General features: G+C 45.4%; 1 protein-coding gene across 8 annotated transcripts in view; it reads right to left on the bottom strand.

The window, feature by feature from the left end:
- The window catches only part of Chd4 (chromodomain helicase DNA binding protein 4), a 35657-nt gene that overhangs the window by 9111 nt on the left and 4535 nt on the right, over positions 1 to 22011 (bottom strand). For 2 of the 8 annotated variants that reach the window (XM_027428296.2, XM_027428297.1), the window contains 27 exons: positions 21652 to 21773; positions 21243 to 21437; positions 20895 to 21013; positions 20514 to 20755; positions 20177 to 20304; positions 19851 to 19986; positions 19539 to 19717; positions 19128 to 19367; positions 16986 to 17189; positions 16662 to 16867; positions 16211 to 16342; positions 16029 to 16125; positions 14985 to 15176; positions 14181 to 14381; positions 13855 to 13992; positions 13297 to 13418; positions 12996 to 13169; positions 12534 to 12675; positions 12311 to 12442; positions 12085 to 12202; positions 7536 to 7660; positions 6829 to 7066; positions 6373 to 6548; positions 639 to 819; positions 468 to 554; positions 288 to 376; positions 44 to 177 (listed from right to left, as the gene is read on the bottom strand). In XM_027428296.2, coding sequence (XP_027284097.1) covers positions 44 to 177; positions 288 to 376; positions 468 to 554; positions 639 to 819; positions 6373 to 6548; positions 6829 to 7066; positions 7536 to 7660; positions 12085 to 12202; positions 12311 to 12442; positions 12534 to 12675; positions 12996 to 13169; positions 13297 to 13418; positions 13855 to 13992; positions 14181 to 14381; positions 14985 to 15176; positions 16029 to 16125; positions 16211 to 16342; positions 16662 to 16867; positions 16986 to 17189; positions 19128 to 19367; positions 19539 to 19717; positions 19851 to 19986; positions 20177 to 20304; positions 20514 to 20755; positions 20895 to 21013; positions 21243 to 21437; positions 21652 to 21773 — 4249 coding nt within the window. Of the gene's footprint in view, positions 1 to 43; positions 178 to 287; positions 377 to 467; positions 820 to 6372; positions 6549 to 6828; positions 7067 to 7535; positions 7661 to 12084; positions 12203 to 12310; positions 12443 to 12533; positions 12676 to 12995; positions 13170 to 13296; positions 13419 to 13854; positions 13993 to 14180; positions 14382 to 14984; positions 15177 to 16028; positions 16126 to 16210; positions 16343 to 16661; positions 16868 to 16985; positions 17190 to 19127; positions 19368 to 19538; positions 19718 to 19850; positions 19987 to 20176; positions 20305 to 20513; positions 20756 to 20894; positions 21014 to 21242; positions 21459 to 21651; positions 21774 to 22011 lie in introns of all 8 variants that reach the window. The other 6 variants (XM_027428292.2, XM_027428294.1, XM_027428291.2 and 3 more) reach the window with 4 other exon arrangements.

Below are 22011 nucleotides of genomic sequence, written 5' to 3' on the forward strand. Positions count from 1 at the left end.
ACTAGGCTCCGGGTCCACCTGGTACGCCCAGCCTTCAACTTACTTAAATTCTTTCTCTGACTTGCCTCGAAGATCTCTCACAAGCCACTGAGTGGTGAAAGCATCCTGAGGTGGCATGCCATATCGCATAATTGCATTAAGAAATGCTTTTCTCTGACGAGCATTAAAACCAAGTACCTAAGGAAAAAAAACACTGTAAGAGGAAGCAAGTTTCTTCCCACTGAAGACCCACTACGTGGCATTCTCTCGCCCACTTTCATCCCACTATAGGATCGTATGGTACTTACTTCAATATTTCCACCAACACGGGCCAGCAGAGGAGGTAATGGCTTATCTTTATCATTCCGCAGGCCCTTACGACTGGGCCTGCGGGGAGCTGAAAGAAGAAATGATGAGTAGTGAGTGGCACTGAGAGGACAGTAAACAATGTGACAGCTACAGAACTGGCAAGATGGCACCACTCTCACCTTCTGATCGTTCATCAAAGTCTTCATCACCTTCCTCTGAGGCCACCGAGTAATCGGACTGGTTGTCGGACTGGTCGTCCTGCCAATCTGGAGGGAGAGAGGGCAGATGAGCGGGGCCCACTGCTCTAGTGGAACGGCCCGTGGGTGGGGGGCGGGGCCGGCCACACACACCTCGGTCCTCCTGGGAGCCATCATTGTAGTTGACCTGTTTACGGATTCTTTTTCCTTTGCCCAGATTTCGGGCTAGATCTTCTTGCTGCTGCTCATAATGGTGCCGCAGCAATTTCTCCCAGTAGTCAGGATCCACACTTTCTTCCTGTTTTATGATTTCCCGTTCTACCTCCTCTTCCTCCTGGGACAGAGGGAGGGCCAGGACTCAGGGGTGCTGAAGTCAGCACCACCAGCTACCCCTGGTCCTCACAGTTCCCATTCTGCTAGCTCCTTTGCATGGCTGGATTTGTAAGCTGTGTGTGCCTGCTTGGACCTAAAAACTTGGAAGAAATTTAACAGACAGGACATGGCTCTTCAAAGGTTAGGTTAGATTAGCAGTCAGCCTGATTAAATAAAAATGTGAGAAGGAAAAGTATTATAACGAGACAAAATAAGACAGTGTGCACCTTCTACCCCTTCCTACTGCCAAACAGCCAGAGAAGCAGGAGAACAAAGAGAGGAGGTTAGCACCTTAGCCAGCAGATTGGAAGACTTCCTAAACACTGCAAGAGAGCTTCAAGACATTAACAGGCCAGAAAACACTGTGGTCTTAACCTCAGAAAAAATTATCAACTATTGAGAAATTAAAAAACACAAAGTTACACAACACCCTTCCCCACATGCACACATACAGAAACACACTCAAGAATCAGTAGTTCTCCGGGTTGTTTTTTTTTTTTTTTTTTTTTTTAATTTTGCTTGTTTTTTGAGCAGGGTTTCTCTATGTACTCCTGGCTGGCCTTGAACTCATGAAGAACCAACCATCTATCTACCTCTACCTCCTGAATGCTGGGACTTTAAAGACTTGTGCTACCACTGCCCAGCTTTGCTCTCCAAGTCTTCTTACCCAAGTTACAGATTCTTTCCTGCTTGGACACTTCAGAAACACTGATTAGATACAAATCCTGGGCTGCAGATATAGTTCAGTTGGCAGAGTGCTTGCTTAGCATACAGAGCCTTGGGTTTGACTCCAGCAATGCATAACCATGCATGGCAGCGTGTGCCTGTAATGTCAGCTCGAGAAGTAGAGCCAGAAGAATGACAAGTTCAAGATCAACTTCAACTACACAGTGAATTCAAGGCCAGTTTGGATACACGAGACCATGTCTCAAAAAAAAAAAAAAAAAAAAAAAAAAAAAAAAATCCAAGAGTAAAACCATTTTTCACAGTCCAAGTCCAAACAACCTAAATGTCAAAGCTGGCCCAGTGACCCACATGGAAGGAGAGAACCAACTTCCTGCAACTTGTCTTCTGTCCTACACACACACACACACACACACACACAAATGTAAAAAGAAACAACCTAAATGCCTACACAACTAAATTACAGAATGGGTTAGTCATCCCTAATAAAAGAAATAAAATCTAAGAATATGAAACTGAAATACCCAAAAATCGTAACTCCCTTTCAAATTTTTATTTTAGTATTTTAAATTTTTGTTTGTTTGTTTTTTGTTGTTTTTCTTTTTGGTTTTCCGAGACAGGGTTTCTCTGTGGCTCTGGAGGCTGTCCTGGAACTCTTATAGACCAGACTGGTCTAGAACTCACAGAGATCCACCTGCCTCTGCCTCCCAAGTGCTGGAATTAAAGGCGTGCACCACCACCGCCCGTTGTATTTTTAATTTTATGTATATGTTTGGCCTACATGTGAGTCTGTGTATCATAATCATACGTGGAACCCAAGGAGAAGAGAAGACAGTGTCAGAGCCTCTGGAACTGGGGCTACAGATGTTTGTAAGCTCGTGTGTGTAAGTCACCAAACTCTGAAGAACAAATTCTTAACTGCTGAACCATCTCTCAAAGCACCCCCTTCTACTATTTATTATATAACTCCCCAACAGAAAGACAGACACCACTACCGGCAAGCATGGTGGTTCACACCTGTAATCTAAACATTTAGAAAGATGACGCTGGAGGATTATTGTAACGTTCAAGGTCACTCTAAGTAAGACAGACAGACACAGACACAGACACAGACACACACCCACACCCACACAGTGGAACCTTTGTGGAGTACAGACCTAACCGGAAGAAACCAGTTCATGTACTTGAAGGAGATATTAAGACATTAGTCTGTCTTATTAGTCTTTCTGCTTCTTCACTGCCCTTCCAGCAGTTTCCTCAGTACGAAAGCCCTGTTAGGATATGCCTGTTGCCCATAAGCAAGAGGACCTACTGACTTTGCACTAAACCTCTTGAAACATGTAAGACAAAATAAGCTCTTTATTTTGCCCTCCTTCTTCCCGCCCAATCTCAGTTTTTGAGCTAAGGTTTCACTTTGTAGCCCCGAGAGGCATGGGATTCACTATGTAGAACAGGCCTTGAATTGAGTTCCTTGCCTCTGACACTTAAATGCGAAGACTAATAGCATGTGCCACCACACTGGGCTCAGCTTTTTCAAAATTGATCATTTCACACCTATAATCTCAGCACTTAAAAAGCTGAGAGAGAAGAATTGAGCCTGAGGCCACTCTGGAATTGAATTCCAGGGCACAGTGGACTACATAGTGTGGCCTGGCCATTAAAATAAAATTAATTTTTATGCCTAATGGCACAAGCCTTAGCTTTTTTTTCCCAGCCAATACAGAAACTGAGGCTAGAGAACCAAAGTTCAAGGCCAGCCTGGGCAACAATTTATAGAGGGGGTGGGGGGATATGGTTTGTTTGGTAAAGGGCTTGCCTGGCATGCATCAATTCTTAGATTCAGTTCTCAGCACCATATACAATCAGGTGTGAGACACATGCCTATAATCCCAGCACTTGGGAGGCAGAGGCAAAAGGGTCAGAAATTCAATGTCATCCTTGGCTGCCAAAATCGTAGCTCCTTAAGACCCTGTCTCAGGAGCGCAGTGATGGTGCACACCTTTAATCACAGCACTTGGGAGGCAAGAGGTAGGCAGATCTTTGAGTTTGAGGCCAGCCTGCTCTACAGAGTGAGTTCTAGGACAGGCAGGGCTACCAACAAAAGCAAAAAGAAAAAGACCCTGTACCCCAAAATATTTTTTAAAGTACACAGGACTATTATATATAATAAAGTTTTAAAAGAAAACAAAAATTCTTTTAGTATGTATGAATGAAACTCAGTAGCAGATTAATTGCTTAGCCCCAGGTTCCATCCCCAGCAACCCCACCTTCTTACTAAACATCTAAAAAGAAATAAATATCCAGGCGTTGGTGGTGCACACTTTTAACCCCGGCAGTTGGCAGACAGAGGCAGGCAGATCTCTGTGAGTTCCAAGCCAGAACTACATAGTAGGACCCCCATCTCAAAACAAAACAAAACAAAACAAAAACAAACAGAATTGCAGACACTAATCAGAGAACACCACATCTATTTGCACAGTCACTAGCGTGGGTCGCCTCCTAGTATGTGCTGTGTCATGCAATTGCTCCTGCAGAACAGTCTCTGCTACTGCAAGGAATAAGATCTCCTATCAAAAAAAAAGCAGGTTTCGGTTGAATCATATAATTTATATAAACATATGTTTGCATATAAATGTCTAAAATATATAAAAATATTTATATATTTGTATGAAATTTCTCCACCAGTAACACATAAACTCTGACTAGAAGCAGCATCCCTAAGAGCAAGCTGGTAAAAGCAGTGTATAGTGCTTCCTCACGTCCCCAGCAGCACACGAACAGGCCAGGGCAGCTGCACACCTGGCACAGGCCCGTCATCCCAGCACTCAGGAGGTAGAGGCAGGAGGATCAAGGTCATCGCTGACTACATAGTGAGTTCCAGAACAGCCCGAGACATAGGGATCCTGTCTTAAAAACCAGAGAAAGACAGATATTGTGGTTTACATGTGTGATCTTACACTTGGGAGGCTAAGGTAGGAAGACCAAGAGTTCAAGACCAGGCTGGGCTACATAGGGAGATCCTGTCTCAAAAAAATAGCCCTAAACCGGGCGTTGGTGGCACACCTTTAATCCCAGCACTTGGGAGGCAGAGGAAGGCAGATCTCTGTGAGTTCAAGGCCATCTGGTCTCCAGAGTGCCTGCCAGGATAGGCTCCAAAGCTACACAGAGAAACCCTGTCTCGAAAAACAAAAACAAAAACAAAACAAAACAAAAAGCCATAATAAACCAGGCAGTGGTAGCATAAGCCTTTAATCCCAGCATGGGTGTAGGGGAGGCAGGCGATCTCTGTGAGTCCAAAAAATTTTTTTTAATTAGAAAAAATAAATAAATAAATAAATAAATAAACAAACAAGGAAAAAAGAAAAATCCCAATTAATGTTTGATTTAAGACCCTTCAAAAAGCTAACCTAAGGCAGGCAGTGGTGGTGCACACCTTTAGTCCCAGCACTCAGGAGGCAAAGGCAGGCCATTCCGACCAGCCTGGTTTACATATCAAGTTCCAGGAAAAAAAAAACAAAAAACAAAAACCAATAATCCTACTAATCAAGATCTGCTAGTCCGGCATTGGTGGCACACGACTTTAATCCCAGCACTCGGGAGGCAGAGGCAGGAGGATCTTTGTGAGTTCAAGGCCAGCTTGGTCTCCAGAGCGAGTTTATGTCTTGAAAAAATAGATCTGCTAGACAGGGGTAGGGTGGGAATCAGCTGGACAGAATGCTAGCCTAGCACTGGAGGAGCTCTCGGTGGGATCTCCAGGACCGCACACACTAGGTCTCATGGCCCATGCTGTTATTACAAAACTTGGAAGACAGAGTCAGGTTATTCTAGCTACAAAGTAAGATCAAGGCCAGCCTGGGATACCCAAGACCTTATCTCAAAAATAAAGCACAAAACAAATAACAAAAATTCTGGTACATGTCTCTACTGCCAGCCCTTGGGAAGGAGGTGAAGGAGGATCAGGAATTCAAAACCAACCTAAGCTACATAGAGTTCAAAGCCAGTCTAGGCTTCAGCAGAAATGTCACCCAGGCCTGTAATCATAGCAAGTGGACGTTGATGCAGAACTGAAAGCTTAAGACCTATGCTAAACAGCAAAACCTTGTTTGAAAAAGAAGGAAAAAAAAGCCATACTATCAGAAAATAGCAAGAGAGAAAGCATGGTTAAAGACATCAAAAATCGGCCCAGCTGTGGTGGCACATGCCTTTAATCCCAGCACTCGGGAGGCAAAGGCAGGCAGATCTCTGTGAGTTCAAGGCCAGCTTGGTCTCCAGAGCGAGTGCCAGGATAGGCTCCAAAACTACACAGAGAAACCCTGTCTCGAACGCCCCCCCCCCAAATCCATGCCAACCTAACCCTGAGTCAACTGGTTTAAAGGGAACCAGCAAAGAGTGCAACCATTTTTAAAATTACTTAAGGGAAGAAATACATCACAAAAATCCCACACATTCTCTTTTGGTATTGTTTGCTTCTTAGTGTAAAAGACCAAGGGGTTAAAAGGAAAAAGGAAAGAATTCTCCTCTTTGAGAAAACAGCTAGTTACTAAAGTATGTATCACATCTGCTTTTTCTAAGGTAGCATTCAAAAACTTATGTGGAGAATTAACAAGATACATAAAAATAAGACTCCAGGAGAGTATATGATAATTATGTGAAGTCTGGATGTGTAGCTCCTGACAGTCCTGGCAAAAATGAGAATAAAAATTGAACAGTTACATTCCTTCTTTTCAAGGCAAAAAACCCCATTTTCCTGTTGTTTCAAATATCATCATGATCTCAATTTCAATTTTCAGACCAATCACCAAGAACAGCATTGCCTTGGACTCATACTCACCCCCATTTCTTCTTCCCGTACCACATACTGGGCCACTTTAAATGAGCTCAAATATTCATTCATTCCCTGCAATTCTGTGTCTTCAGTCTCATCCTGGTTTCGATCCAGCAGTCGTTCAATGGCCTTATCATCATAATGGATAACACTGCTGTCCTCTCCCTCTTTGTTGTCTCCTCCTATGAAGAACCAGAGCCCACAACCCCAAGGTCAATTCAGCTGCTGCACTAGGAAAAGAGCTCCCAGCTGTGCGGTGGTGTCTCACACTTTTAATCCCAGCACTTGGGTGACAGTGGCAGGCAAATGTCTGGGAGTTTGAGGCCAGCCTGGTCTACACAGAGTTCGGGGACCAGCTCCAAAGCTACACAGAGAACCCTGTTTCGAATAACCAAAGTACCTCCCTACCCTCTGAGAAGCCAAGTTTCACCCAAACTGTAAGCCCCTGATTGATTAGCTCACCTCCATCTGTGGCTTCATCCTTGAATAGTTCCTCAGTGCCAAATTTGAGGATATCATCAAGCTCCTGTTTGGACATTGAGCCAGTCTTGGAGCCCAGCCCAGGCCGCACTACTAAATGTGTCAGCATCATCTTCTTCTTTGCCACCTGCGTGATGCGCTCCTCCACTGATGCACGGGTCACAAACCGGTAGATCATCACCTTCTTATTTTGCCCAATACGGTGGGCTCTGCTAAAGGCCTGGAGTTATCAAGCAAAACCAGCAATCTTAGGTTCTACTGACTTTCATAGAAACCAGAGACCATACTAGACAGAAGATGAAGCTAGTCTTTACATAAAATCTCCTTTTGCACCTCTCACTCCAGACACCAACACACCCCCCACCCCATACAGGGTTTCTCTACATAACAGCCCTGGCTGCACTAGAACTCACTCTGTAGACCAGGCTGGCCTTGAACTCACAGAGATCCACCTGCCTCTGCCTCCTGAGTGCTGGGAATATGAGTATACCACCACCACCAGACCAGACACCAACCTCTTATCACATTACCCAAAGAAGGACTAAAAAGACTGTAACTAACACCAATCCTCAGGTTTATATAAAAAAAAAAAAAAATGTCTGTTGTTTCACACTTAAATTTCAAATGACAGAACCCTCTCCTGGAGAGTGGGGGCTTCTGGGACCTCCTAGAGTTGCTACTTTACTCACCTGAATGTCATTATGAGGGTTCCAGTCAGAGTCATATATGATAACTGTGTCAGCAGTGGCCAGATTGATACCAAGGCCCCCAGCTCGAGTGGAAAGCAAGAAGCAGAACTGCTGAGCACCCGGTGCTAAGAAACAGAAAACACCATCAGTTCTCTCCCGAGTTCCAATAAATAAGTAGAGAAGGAAGGCAAGAAACAACTTATAAAACACCAAACAATTGTCATAAACAAGGTACTCTGAAGGATAGTGAAAGTTTACACCAAAAGTTTACAAACAAAATATTAACATAATCTCAAGTATCTGCCTCAAGACATGTATGAATTCAAGGAGAAAAGTAATTTTACAATGGAAAATTTTAGCAGACATCACCTCAGCCAAGTGACCAATAATCACCAGAAAGGATAAATGCAAACATCACACACAATATCACACCTGTGACATTCTTACACAAGTATTTTTCAAGAAAGAGAGACTACATGAAATAACTGAACAGAAATTCAAAGTATCAACACCATGAAGGGGTGGGGTGGATGAAAGGTCAGTTAAGAAGCTTCCTATCTAGCCAGGTGGTCCCTGTGCCAGACTTTAATCCCAGCACTCAGGAGGAAGAGACAGGCGAATCTCGTTAGTTCAAGGCCAGCCTGGTCTACAGGGTGAGTTCCAGGACAGCCAGGGCAACACAGAGAAACACTGTCTCAAAAAAAAATAAATAAATAAAAAATAAAAAATAAAAAAATAAAACAAAACAAATAAAAAGAATCTTCCTGGGGTTGGAGAGATGGCTCAGAGGTTAAGAACACTGGTTGCTCTTCCAGAGGTCCTGAGTTCAATTCTCAGAAACCACACGGTGGCTCACATTCATCTGTAATGAGATCTGGTGCCCTCTTCCCATCTGCAGGGATACATGGAGGCAGAACACTGTATAGATAATAAATTTTAAAAAAGAAGAAGCTTCCTAACTATACATGTAAAGAGTAGGATCTAACCTTGGATCTAAGTGTGTACCTGAGATTGGATCCTCAAACAAGAAAAGAACATTATGAGAAAAACTGGTGACACTCAGAACCTACAGTTCACTTGACAGTATGACTCAATGTTAATTTCCTATTGTTGGCAACTGTACCATGGTTACATAAATTATGAATTTTGTTTTGTTGAGTTTGGTTTTTTTTTTTATTTGTTTTTGAAACAGGGTCTCCTGTAGATCTGACTGGCCTTAAAACTCTCTAGCCAGCCAAGGATAACTCAACTCTCTGTCCCTGCTTCCCCAATGCTGAGGTTGGTCATGTCACCACACTTACGTAGCACCCAGCATTGAACCCAGGGCCGAATGCATGTTAGGCAAGCACTCCTAACAACCGAGTTACACCCCAGACAACTCCTCCCGAGCCCTCTACTTTGTGTGCATCTGTGTGTTGGAATATGGGGCTGTGATCTCTAGAACCCAAATGGAGGTTAGAGGACAAAGCCAGTCTTCTCCTCCCACTATGTGACTCCCAGACATGGAAACTGCGGTAAACGAGCTTGGCACCTTTACCCACTGACCCAGCTCACTAGCCTTTTAAAAAGGCATTTTAAATTACATTTATTTTTTGTATGTACATGCAGGTGCACACATGTGTAGTCAGAGAGGACATCCTGCAGTAGTTCTTTCTACTACCTTAGTCCCCAGGACAGAAACCAAGACAGCCGTGCTTGTGGTCAAGTGCCTTCACCTGCTGGCCATCTCACTGGCCTTTTGTCTCTTCCTTCATGCAGTCATGTAGCCCAGATATCATTCATTGAATTATTTTTAAATATTTTTTATCTTTACTTCAATGTGTGCTTTGACTTCATGTATGTCTGTGCACAGCAGATGTGTACTACCTGGAGAAGCCATAAGGATGTTGAATTCCCTGGAACTGGAGTTATTAGAGTTGTGAGCTGCCATGTGGGTGCTAACAAATCAAATCCAGGTCCTCTAGAAGAACATCAATCAATGCTCTTTCCAGCTCCACTGACATCCTAAATGCTGAGACTACATGCATATGACACCAAGCACTGGAAGTTGCTATTAAGACAGCAAGCTAACTCTGTACTGTTTTACAATTCCTTTTTTTTTTTTTTGGTTTTTGAGATAGAGTTTCTCTGTGTAGCTTTGGAGCCTATCCTGGCACTCGCTCTGGAGACCAGGCTGGCCTCGAACTCACAGAGATCCGCCTGCCTCTGCCTCCCAAGTTCTGGGATTAAAGGCGTGCGTCACCAACGCCTGGCCTTTTTTTTTTGTGGGGGTGGTGAGACAGGGTTTCGCTGTGGCTTTGGAGGCTGTCCTGGAACTAGCTCTTGTAGACCAGGCTGGTCTCAAACTCACAGATATCCATCCACCTGCCTCTGCCTCCCAAGTGCTAGGATTAAAGGCGTGCGCCACCAATGCCCACTTTACAACTTTTAGGTCTAAAATATTTTAAATAACCAGGACAGCCAGGACTATACAGAGAGATCTTATCTCAAAAAATAAATATCAAAAATTAAAGGTTGGGGAAAGGTGCAGTTGCATCTACTGAGACAGACAAGTCTACCACTTATTTGAGCATCATCAAATCTGGTCCTTGAGACTAGAGATACAGAATACTCTCTGCTCTCACAGAGGACCTAGGTTCAGTTCCTATCAGGTAGCTCCTAACTCCAGGCACCCTTCAGGCACCTGTCACACCTAAGAACTATTGAGAAAACAGGTGTACGTGAATAATCTGGGGGCCAGGTGGCCGTGGTGTACACCTTTAATCCTAGCACTCGGGAGGCAGAGGCAGAGGCAGAGGCAGGCAGGTCTCTGTGAGTAAAAGGCCAGCCTGGTCTAAACAGTGAGTTCCAGGATAGTCAGACATGTTTCACAGAGAAATCATGTCTCAAAAAAAAACAAGCTGAGGTACTGGAAAGAGATGGCTCAGCAGTAAAGAACACTGGCTTTTCTTCCAGAGGACCTGGGTTCATTCTCAACATCCACAATGGAGACTTACAACTAGCTATCACTCTAGTTCCAGGAGATCCAATGCCTTCTGGCCTCTCTGCAGGTACTACATTGTCTATGGTATATATAAAGACACATACAGCACAACACCAACACACAAAATAAAATCTTAAAAAAAAAAAAAACAAAAAAAAAAAACAGTGGGGCCAGTAAAATGGCTCAACAGATAAAGATGCCTTGATGACCAGTGTTCAATCCCCAGGATTCACACGGTAGGAGAGAACCAATTCCTGGAAGTGTTCCTGTAACCCCCACATCTGTGCTATGGTGCACAAGTGTGTAAATGCAGTTTCAAGCATGCATGCGTGCATGTATGCACACTTTAAAAAAAAAAATACAGTGAGCCGGGCGTTGGTGGTGCACGTCTTTCATCCCAGCACTCGGGAGGCAGAGGCAGGAGGGTCTCTGTGAGTTCCAGGCCAGCCTGGTCTTCAGAGCGAGTGCCAGGACAGGATCTAAAAGCTACATAGAGAAACTCTGTCTCGAGAAAAAAAAAAAAAAAAAGTGATAGGGGGCTGGAGAGATGGCTCAGCGGTTAAGAGCACTGCCTTCTCTTCCAAAGGTCCTGAGTTCAATTCCCAGCAACCACATAGTGGCTCACAACCATCTGTAATAAGATTTGGTGCCTTCTTCTGGCCTGCAGGCATACATGCAGGCGGAACACTGTAAACACAATAAATACATAAATCTTATTTTTAAAAAAGAAAAATAAAGTGATCACTTCAGAGATACAAGAAAATGATTGAGGAAGGCAGGAGGCATACACCTCACTAGCACTTAAAGGCAGGTGCTTTTACTTTTGTACTTGAGTCTAGCCTGGTCTACATAAGAGTTCCAGTCCAGCCAAGGATACATAACGAGACTGTTGCTCTTACAGAGGACCTGGGTTCAATTCCCAGCATAGTAGGTCACAACCCTCTGTAACTCTAGTACCTAGACACACGGTAAGTACACATACTTACATGCAGGCAAAACACTCTCACACAAAAATCTGCCTGTCTGCCTCCTGAGTGCTACTAGGAGGTGTGCACACCATGCCCACCACCATCATCATGTATACAAATATATGCGCGCGCGCGCGCGCGCACACACACACACACACACACACACACACACACACACACACACACACACACACACACACACAATTTTGGTTTCTGGCTGGGCGTTGGTGGCACATGCCTTTAATCCCAGCACTCGAGAGGCAGAGGCAGGCGATCTCTGTGAGTTCGAGGCCAGCCTGGTCTCCAGAGCAAGTGCCAGGATAGGCTCCAAAGCTACACAGAGAAACCCTGTCTCGAAAAACAAAAAAAACCAAACAAACAAAAAAAAATTTTTTTTTTTTCAAGACAGGGTTTCTCTGTGTAGCCCTTGCTGTCCTGGAACTAGCTCTTGTAGACTAGTCTCGAATGCACAGAGATCCACCTGCCCTGCCACCCAAGTGCTGGGATTAAAGGCATGCACCAGCACCCAGCCAATATTTATTTTTTATTACAAAAAAGGACAGAAAATGATTGCCTCGAAATAAACCATTCCTCTCACCATTGAAGCGATCAATAGCCTCCTGACGCATATTCCCAGTGATCCCACCATCAATACGTTCATATTTATAACCTTCGTGTTCTAAAAAGTCTTCTAGCAAGTCCAACATCTTGGTCATCTATAAAAAGGAACAGCTTAATTATAGAGCTGCCAGGTGATAGTCCCTCTTCTCAATCACTAGGGCTGTCCCCCTACTGTCTCCGAAGTTCTAGTTGGGCCCACATACCTGGGAAAAGATGAGTACACGATGCCCTCCTTCCTTAAGGTTCTTAAGCATCTTCTGTAGCAGCAACAATTTCCCAGATGCTCTGATTAGGGCACTGCCATCATACATGCCATTAGGCATCTTAGGAGCTTCCTGGTGACAGAGCAAAGGAAAACATATTGAAAGAAAGTCCACAAGGAGGAGTGAGCAACCAACCAGGGAAGACAGAGGTGGCACAACTTACCATTGCTGCTACTGGGAAGAGGTAGGGGTGGTTGCAGCACTTCTTAAGATCCATCACCACATTCAGCAGGGAAACCTGGTTGCCACCACCTCGAGCATTAAGTGCTTCAAAATTCCGAGTGAGAATATACTTGTAGTATTTCCTACGTGAGCAAGATGCAAGGACAGGCTGGATTCGAGTCTTTAAATGACTAATGAAGCAACCCCAACAGCCTGAGATCATCTTTCCAACATTCCTCACTGTGGGGCTAAGCTAACAAGCACTAGCCACACCGCCGTCATGTTAGACACAGGAAGGTATAACTAAGAACTACAAACTCCAGCTCCCAGCTATCAGGTTTCTTCAGGCCCTACCTGCTTCTGTCACCAGATGCCGAGAAGCTATGTGGGACAAACCCTTGGCCAAATGGCGGGTGTCTAACTGTACTACAGAATGAGTTGTGCTTCTAGGCTTCACACTCACTTCTGCATGGGGCTCAGCTCCACGCGCACAATCAGTTCTGTCTTGGATGGCATATTCTTGAATACATCAGCTTTGAGCCGCCGCAACATGTGAGGCCCCAGCATATCATGTAGTTTTTTTATCTGGTCCTCTTTAGCAATGTCAGCAAATTCCTCCAAGAAGCCTTCCAAATTGCTTCAGGAAAAAGAAAAAAAAGATAGTCTTTGGAGAGGGAGAAACAAAGGAAGGAAAGTAATATAGGAAATGGGCATCAGAAGAACTAAAAGGATAACCATGGACTGACCATAATAAACACACTTACTGGAATCTCTCAGGGGTGAGAAAGTTGAGCAGATGAAACAATTCCTCCAGATTGTTTTGTAATGGAGTCCCAGTTAGCAACAGCTTATGCTGTAGTGAGTAACCGTTCAAAACTCGGAAAAACTGAAGAGACGAAATTCAAGAAATCAGAACACTGATATATCTCTACAGAATACAGTGAAATTAATTCTCTCATCCCATGGCTGGCATCATTCTTTTTTTTTTGAATTAATGATTTATTTATTTTTATGTGCATTGTTGTTTTGCCTGCATGTCTGTGTGAGAGTGTTGGATCCCCTGGAGGTAGAGGTATAGGCCGTTGAAAGCTGCCATGTGGGTGCTAGGAATTGAACCCAGGTCCTATGGAAGAACCACTGAGCCATCTGTCCAGCCACTCCCGCCTCCCCCTTTCATTCTTAAAGGCCAGGCCACAGAAGTGCTACCACAGGTATGGAATGAAAAAGACCATTTTTCCTTTCTTCTCTATTTAGGTTTATTTCAAAGAAAGGATGCTCCCAAGAGACTAAAACTAGAGACTATTACCTCCCATCCTACTCACCTTAGATTGATTGTTCTTTAGACGATGGGCTTCATCCACAATGAGGCAGGCCCAATCAATAGAACCTAAGATGGCCATATCAATGGTGATCAATTCATAGGATGTCAGCAGAACATGAAATTTCACAGATGCTTCTTTCTGCATAAAGATGAGTTGGTTATTCATTACTGGTCCACTCCTCCAATATCAACATAGCCAGAGACAGGTGGGCTTTCCCCACTCCCAGAGTTATCCTTTTGCCTTAGAGACCAGGTGAGGCAGCAAACTAAGCCCAAAGCAGTGAATCCCTTTCAAACAGTGACCTCCTCCTCCCGGCACTGAGATACCTTCATTCGGGAAGCCTTCTTGCCACCACGAATGGCATTGTCCTCAAAGGAGAACTCATTCTCCCTGATGATAGCACGGCTGTCCTTGTCACCCACATAGGTTACCACGTACATATCAGGAGCCCACATCTCAAACTCTCGCTCCCAGTTGATGATAGTAGAAAGAGGAGCACTCACTAAGAAGGGGCCTTTGGAATGACCCTAGGGAGAAAGCAGGCAGAATCAGGACTAAAAGCTGCATCATCTTAAAGCCCAGACTCCACCTACCCCCAACCACCCCCCAACCCTCAGCGAAGTTGGGGCCTGACACCTTCACCACTGCCCCACTCACTGTCCCCATTTCACAACTGTCTGACCCTCTCTTTTCCAAAACACAACACCCACCCTGAAGCCAAGCTCCACCAAGACTTTCCCTACCACTAATCCAATCACAATTCGGTTTACCCTAGCACTTCCACGGTAGGGTCTAGAGAGATGGCTCACTGGTTAAGAGCCCTGGCTGCCCTTGCAAAGGATCTAGTTCAGATCCCAGGACCCACATGATGGCTCCATCAGTAACTCCAGTTTCACACCTGAAACTGGCCTCTGGCCTCCACAAGTGGTGGACAGACATACTTACAGGTAAAACACCTTCACAAACAAAATATTTTAAAAATTTCCACAGCCGACCTATGTCTTCCTAGCCCTCAGCAGTGTTCAAAGTCAGGCTTTCTTCTTCCCTTCCTCCCTCTCCTCAAAGTGCAAGAAAAGAAAACAATCACGAAATAAATACCCACATCAAAAACTAACATCTGCCATCCTTACCTCCTTGTAGAGGGAATAGAGAAAGACTGCTGTCTGCACAGTCTTCCCAAGGCCCATTTCATCAGCCAAGATGGTGTCAGTACCCTGAGCCCAGGAGAAGCGCAGCCAGTTTAAGCCTTCCATTTGGTAGGGGTGCAAGGTTCCACCTGTGGCATCCAGGTACTCAGGTTGTCGCTCATACTTCACTGTCGGCTGAAGGATGAGAAAGAAGGTAAGAGCTGGTAAAGATTTCCCTTTTTCCCATAAGACAGTAGCTACTTCCTCCTTCACACTTCCTCACTAGACTTTTTTTTTTCCTCTAAGAGCTAAAATAAAAACAAAAACCACGCAAACAAACCCTTAAGGAAGCCAGGCATAGTAGCACCTGCCTGTAGTCCTAGTACTTCGGAGGCTAAAACAGAAGGATTGAGTTCATATGAAAACCAGGGACTGGAAAAATAGCTCAGTGGTGAGAACACTCACTGTTCTTCCAGAGGACTTGGATACAATTCCCAGCACCCACATGGCAGCTAACAATGGTCTGTAACTCTGATCTGACACAGACATACAGGCAGGCAAAACAGCGATGCTATTAAAATAATAGATTATTTAAAAAATATGAAAAATTTTTAAATGAAATTTAAAAAATATGAATACACTGATTCCACTAGATCTGCCAGGAAGCTAGGTGTGATGGTGGTACACACCTGCAATCAAAGCATGTGGGAGGTGGCGACAGGAAGATCAGTTCAAGGCCAGCCTCAGCTATGAGACCCTGCCTTTCTCAAATAAATAAATAAATAAGCCCTTGTATATAGAAGACCACTCCCTAGATAATACCTGTCATCACATATAATATCCCTTCTGTGGGTTTGCTTTTCCTGATGAAGAATGAATGAAACCCCAGGTTTTTTTACTTAAAAGGGAGGATGTGATGTCTCCAGAACATCTTAGCCAGAGCCATCTGTAGGCTGTGACTCACAGCCTCACTCACCATGAGAATGCAGCAGGCAAGACATACTGCCCACCCAACAAACGATGCCCTTCCTCTTCCACCCAACTCACATCAACAGTTGGGGTCTCCGGAGGCCTCTCCAGTTTCCGAAGCTTCACCTTCTTGAGCTTCTTGCCTGGCCGTCCTTCCTCTCCCCTCATTAACTCCCTAGGAATGGAAATGGACCACAGCTGCCTAGGGGTCCCTTCAAGGGGGCAGCTCTACTCTTTCCCCTGTCCGTTTGATCACCTACCTGTGATTCCAGTAGCCCTGCTTGAACAGGTCATAGTCCTGGATCTCCACATCCTCACTCTCCCAAGATGCCTGATCATAGGGTAAGTCTCGCCACTTGATTAAGTAGTGAACATGGCCCTTCTTGTCCACACTACAAGGTCAATAAAGAACAACTCCTCAGAGCCAGAAAGCAACTTTCCTCACCTCCCCAGTCAGTCTTGCTCTTAAAAACTGACAAAACCATTCTAAATGTGCCAGACTCCACATGTATTCAAAGCCTCAATGATATCTGTCTCTGGACCACTAATCTCTAACTTATGCTCTCCCTATGGGCCAAATTCCAGGACTCGGTCACTGAATTACAGAACCTAATTACAGAGCCTAAGTCACTGGCGATGGCCATCTGCTAATTCCTAACTCCTTTAGAAAGAGCCCCTAAGTACACCACCTCCAGGGAGCCAAGCTGGTACCTGTGGTTGAGGATTCGGTGGATCATCATCCACTCCGGCTTTATTCCATAGCGATAGAAGCGCTCTTCCATCTCTGCAAACTTAGGGTCCTTGTTCTTTCGCTTTCGGCTCTTCTCTTCATCTCCACCAAAGTCCCCAGAAGGTGGCTCATCCATATCATTCTTCCGCTGGTAGTTTCGGAACATCACCTGACAGTGCAGCTCCAACTGGGAGGGGGAAGAGAAAGTAAACCACCCTGAAACTCCATCCAGCCCCTACTCACAAGGCTGTTTTCTCAACACCTCTGCAGTATCACCCCACATACACAGCCTGTCCCAGGCTCACCTGCAGTTCTGATACCCAGGAGCAGTGCCAGTAAGACATGCCTTGCCATTTTACAAAGAACTGTCTCTCTGGCCGCCCCTCCAGGGGTTTGGGAGAAGGGGTATTAGGATCAGCATCTGGAGGCCGAGGCACTGGTGTGGGAGACGGCGGCTGGCCCCACTTCCAAATCAGGATCTTCTGCACTTTGCCCTTAAGAGCTGGACACTGAAAAAGAGATCACTTTATCTCAAAAAGCTGCACAAGGATGAGAACATGAGTTCAAATGGCCAGCATTTGGCAAGATGAAACTTGCTGGTCTTCCAAAGGAACAGCATTTGATTCCCAGCATTCCCATCGTGGCTAACAGTAATTTGTAACTCCAGTTCCAGGGGATCTGAAACCTTCTCTCACTGAATACACACTGTGTCTACACATACAGTCAACAAAAACACCCATCATAAAACAAAATTGCCAGCACCCACACAGAAAGTCACACAGAGTCATGCACACCTGCAACCCCAGTGCCATGGGAGCAGATGAAAGGAAGGATCACGGGAGCCTGCTAGCTGCCAGCACAGCTTCAGGTTTAGTAAGACTTGTTAATATTCTTTCCAAAGGAATAAGGTGGAATCATAGAGTAGAACACTGCTCCTTTCCTGGCCTGGGTACACAAGAGGCCTGGATCCCTGCACATACATGTGCATGCATATACAACACACACAGACAGTTTTTTTGATTTTCAGCTAAGTCTCACTGAAGAGCCCTAGCTGGCCTGAAAGTCAATATACAGACCAGACCAACCTTAAACTCACAGAGATCTGACTGCCTCTGCTAGAATTAAAGGAATGTACCATCATGCCCAGAAAAATAAAAATTAAAAACTACAGAGAGCCTGATGACCTAAGTCTTTGATGCCAGCACTGGGGAGGCAGAGCTGTTAACTGGAGACCTGCCTATCTGTTTTACACAGTGAATTTTTTTTTGGGGGGGGGGGTTCAAAACAGGGTTCCGCTGTGGCTTTGGAGGCTGTCCTGGAACTAGCTCTTGTAGACCAGGCTTGATTCGAACTCACAGAGATCCGACTGCCTCTGCCTCCCGAGTGCTGGGATTAAAGGCGTGTGCCACTAACACCCAGCCAAAAAAATGTGTTTTAAATAGTTATATAAACAAATTAGCAGACAAACCCAAAAATCTTGTCAATGAGTCATTAAGACTTCATTCCAAATAAAAAATAACCCCATAGGCCGGGCAGTGGTGAGTTTGAGACCAGCCTGGTCAATAAGAGCTAGTTCCTGTCTCGAAAAACAAAACAAAAAAATATATAACTCCATGACCTTCTCTAGGTAAACAACACTAGAATATTCTCTTCCTTTCTGGACATCATCACAGAGCTTAAAATAAAAAGCCAAGGAGCTATACAATAAGCAATAACCCAGAATAGCTGGGCATAGAAAATCCACAGACCTAGAGCCAAGAGATTCCCTGTCTCAAGCAACCTAAATGCAATAGACGGGGTCTCAAACAGTCTAAGCTATCAAGAACTGAGGTAATACATCAAGACTGAAGTGAAGCTGTAACCTGAGCTTTTCTTCTGATACTCAGTAAGATGAGAACGATGGTATGAGTTCAAAGCCCACTTGGGCTACATAATGAGCTCCTTGTCTCAAAAATAAGTTTATTGTAGCACCTGTATATAAGAGCTGTTATAGGACCAACCTAGGTGTTGGAGAAAATGTAGTATATTAATAACAATGCAATTTTTCAGCTATAAAGAATTATCATTTACAGGAAAATAGGTTTATGACAATCATATAGGCAAATTAAGTCAGTCTTAGACAAGTTTTCTCTAATCTTTGAGTCCTAAACTTACAGACACATAAAATCATGTATGCCAGAGGACATAAAAGTAGACACAATATTATTGAAGAGGAACAAAGGACTGACAGGAAGGAGAAGAAACCTCAATGCAACAGGCAGGCAGGAGGCAGTGGCAGGGGAATCTCTGTGAGTTCGAGACCAGCCTGGTCTACAGAGTTCCAGGACAGGCTCTCCAAAGATACACAGAGAAACCCTGTCTCAGGAAAAAAAAAGAGGAAATTCCTGTCTCAGCTAGAAATGTGTAGGTCTCCAATGATTTCTCCCGCCCTCACTGAAGTCACTTACAGTACAACGGGGACAGAGCCATTCGCCATTTGGGATCTCAGGCAGTGGGGGGTTCAGGCAGTGGATATGGTAGGAAGAAGGGCAGGTGTCACAGCATAGTAGCTCCCCGCCATCTTTGCAGACTCGACAGAACTCCATATGGTGGTCGTCTTCCTCTTCTGGGTCTCCCCCAACCTCTTCGAGAATTTCCTCACCCTCAGAATTGTCCTCTTTAGCTTCCCACTGGATGCCCTCCTTCTCCTGCAATAAAGAACCAGAGATCAGATTATTACCACCCCACCCCCACCCCAAGCCAGCACCTACTGTCCCTTTACATGTTTCCCAAAGCTGACAGCCATTTCTATTTCTATCTAGGCCCAAAGAAGCTCACCCCCGACCCTTGCCCTAAGGGGTGGGTACCCAAGTACTCACACAGTGTGGGCAGCTCCACTTGCCCTCGGGGGCCTTCTCCATGTCTGGGTCCAGGCACACCATATGGTAGGCTCGGGGACAGGTATCACACAGGATGATCTCACCGCCTTGCTGGCACACCTCGCAATAGTCCTGGTGGTCTGTCTCATAACCATCCACAGCAGTCACCTCCTCCTCGCCTGGGCAAGGAAGAGGGAAAGCCCAATTATTAGAACAAAACCACCTCCCCCCAACCCTTATCTCCTAAGGGAGATTCTTCCCTGGCCATTCTCACCCTATCCCATTAAACCAAAATACAGAAAAGAAACACACCTTTCTTTTTCTTTTTAGTGGTCCGGAGTTTCTTGCGGCTCCGACTACTTCGGCTGGTAGAACCATCCGAAACAGAGTAGCTATTGATGCTGGCATCATCGAAGTCAGATTCCACATCTAAGTCATCATCCTCACTCTGGAAAAAAAAAATAAGAAAAAAAAAAAAAAAGGTTAAAAGCCCAGGCCAAGGAAAGAATGGTGAAGAATCCCAGCAAGAATTGCAGAGAAGGAGCGTAGTCACACCTGCCTAAGGCAGTAAAATACCCCATTCTCATGTACCCAACAGAAGCTCCCTCCTTCCCCACTGGGATGAACCAGGCTCTCACCGAGGATCTCTTCCGCTTGGAGCCAAAGCCTCCCAGCTTGATTTTCAGAGGAGCTACTTTCTTGGGTTTGGGCTTCTTGGCATCAGGCACGCGAGGGCTGCCTTTGGGCTTCCTTCGAGCATTGGGACCTAAAGCCAGTGCACAGCCAAATGTATATTACAAGGCAAGTGATGGGAGAACAAAGTCTTCACCTAAGTTTTGCTCTACTCTGCCTTATCTTCTAAATCTGAGGTTCACTCCTGCATCCTGCTGCCTACCTTAGGGGTGATACAGCATTCCTAGGCTGTCTTTTGACTTCCCAAGCCCACCCTGAACTCCTCATTAAGTTCCATCTCACCTTTGCCCTCCTTGGTCTTGGCCTTGCGGATAGGCACCTCCACAGGGGGAGGGGGAGGTGCAACTTCAGTAGCAGTCACCATGCTCTCCACCACAGCCACAGCTGCTGCCGCCGCAGCCGCCACTGAAGCCCCAGAGCTGCCCTTGAAGGGGTTGTTGGTACTGAATTCCCTCCACTTTGCACCCAAGACCATCATCATCTTAGAGACAGCAATCTTGGGGTTTTTAGCAGCAATTAGGGGTCTGATAGAGAGATGGCAAGAATAAGAGGGACAAGAATAAGAAAGATGGCCGTGTATAAAAATAAAAGATAAAAGGAAACAAGATGAAATTGTAGAAGGAATCTCCTCCCTTCCCAGTCCCTAAGATCCTCCTGACTTACCGGACGAACTGGCTGAAGGCCTTGTAATTGGTGAGAGTACGGTAGTCTTCCTCTGAGAACACATGGTCAATGTCTTCCATGCCCCAGTCTTCCAAAAGCTGGGCAGATGATTTCGGTTCCTGCAGAGGGAACACAATCCAGGACCTGTCTCCTACTGCTCACACTTGCTAAGAGAACGTGAGTTGAAACTATGGCTTGCAAGAGCAAGGTAAAAGAGAGCTAAGAGGAAACAATCAAAACTACATGGAGAGATTGTGCTCTGAAGGGCAGGAACGTATCGGAACAAGGCTCAGGGGCTAACAGGAAAGAGGAGAGGGCAGCGGTCTTGACAGGACAGAGGCCTCGCACCTTTGAATCATCGTCATCGTCCTCCTCTTCTTCCTCCTCCTTCCGCTTGGACTTGCTCTTCTTCTCCTTCTTAGGTCCAAGCTTCTTCTTCTTCTTCTTGCCAGGAGTGTAGTCGCTGCCCTCACTGTCCGAGCGCAGAGCCACCTCTTCCTCCTCCTCCACAAACTCTGGCCCCTCCCCAGAGCTGTCCCCCAGCTGCCGGCATAAGAGTAAACGCTGGAGCAGGGAAGGGGGAAGAGGGGACAGACACACATGCTACACACATGCTCACCTCAGGACAGTCCTGAGGCTCATCCCAGGACCTGACCCACAGCTCCAGAAGGAAAAACTCCCCTCAGGCCTACAACCCTTCTTGGAGCACCTCCTTCTCCTTCCTCTCACTCCCCAGAACACTCAGTCACCCACTCACCTCCTTTTTTTGGCGCTTGCTCTTAGGGATTTTAGGGTCTCGAGGTTTCTTAGGCTTTTTCTTCTTTTTGAGCTTTGGAGTCTCTGCTTCTGATAAATCCTCTTCTGGGTCTTCTTCATTTTCTACACACATTTGGCCAAGTGTGACAGACAGGGGAAGGGGGGGGAGAAGGCAAAAGGTAAGGATCTAGTGTAGAGGGTTAGTCTATCTCCCAACCTCTGGTCCCAGATCCCCTAAAGAGAATTGCTACACTACACAGAAGGGAGCTGATACCCAGAGCACAAACAGACAAAGAGAGCGAGGTCCCTGAAACAGGCCTGCCAGGCTAGCGCAGGCCCACCTCGGGCAGCTGTCCAGGTC

This window comes from Cricetulus griseus, chromosome 8 (genome assembly GCF_003668045.3).
Source record: "Cricetulus griseus strain 17A/GY chromosome 8, alternate assembly CriGri-PICRH-1.0, whole genome shotgun sequence".
NCBI classification, from domain to species: domain Eukaryota; kingdom Metazoa; phylum Chordata; class Mammalia; order Rodentia; family Cricetidae; genus Cricetulus; species Cricetulus griseus.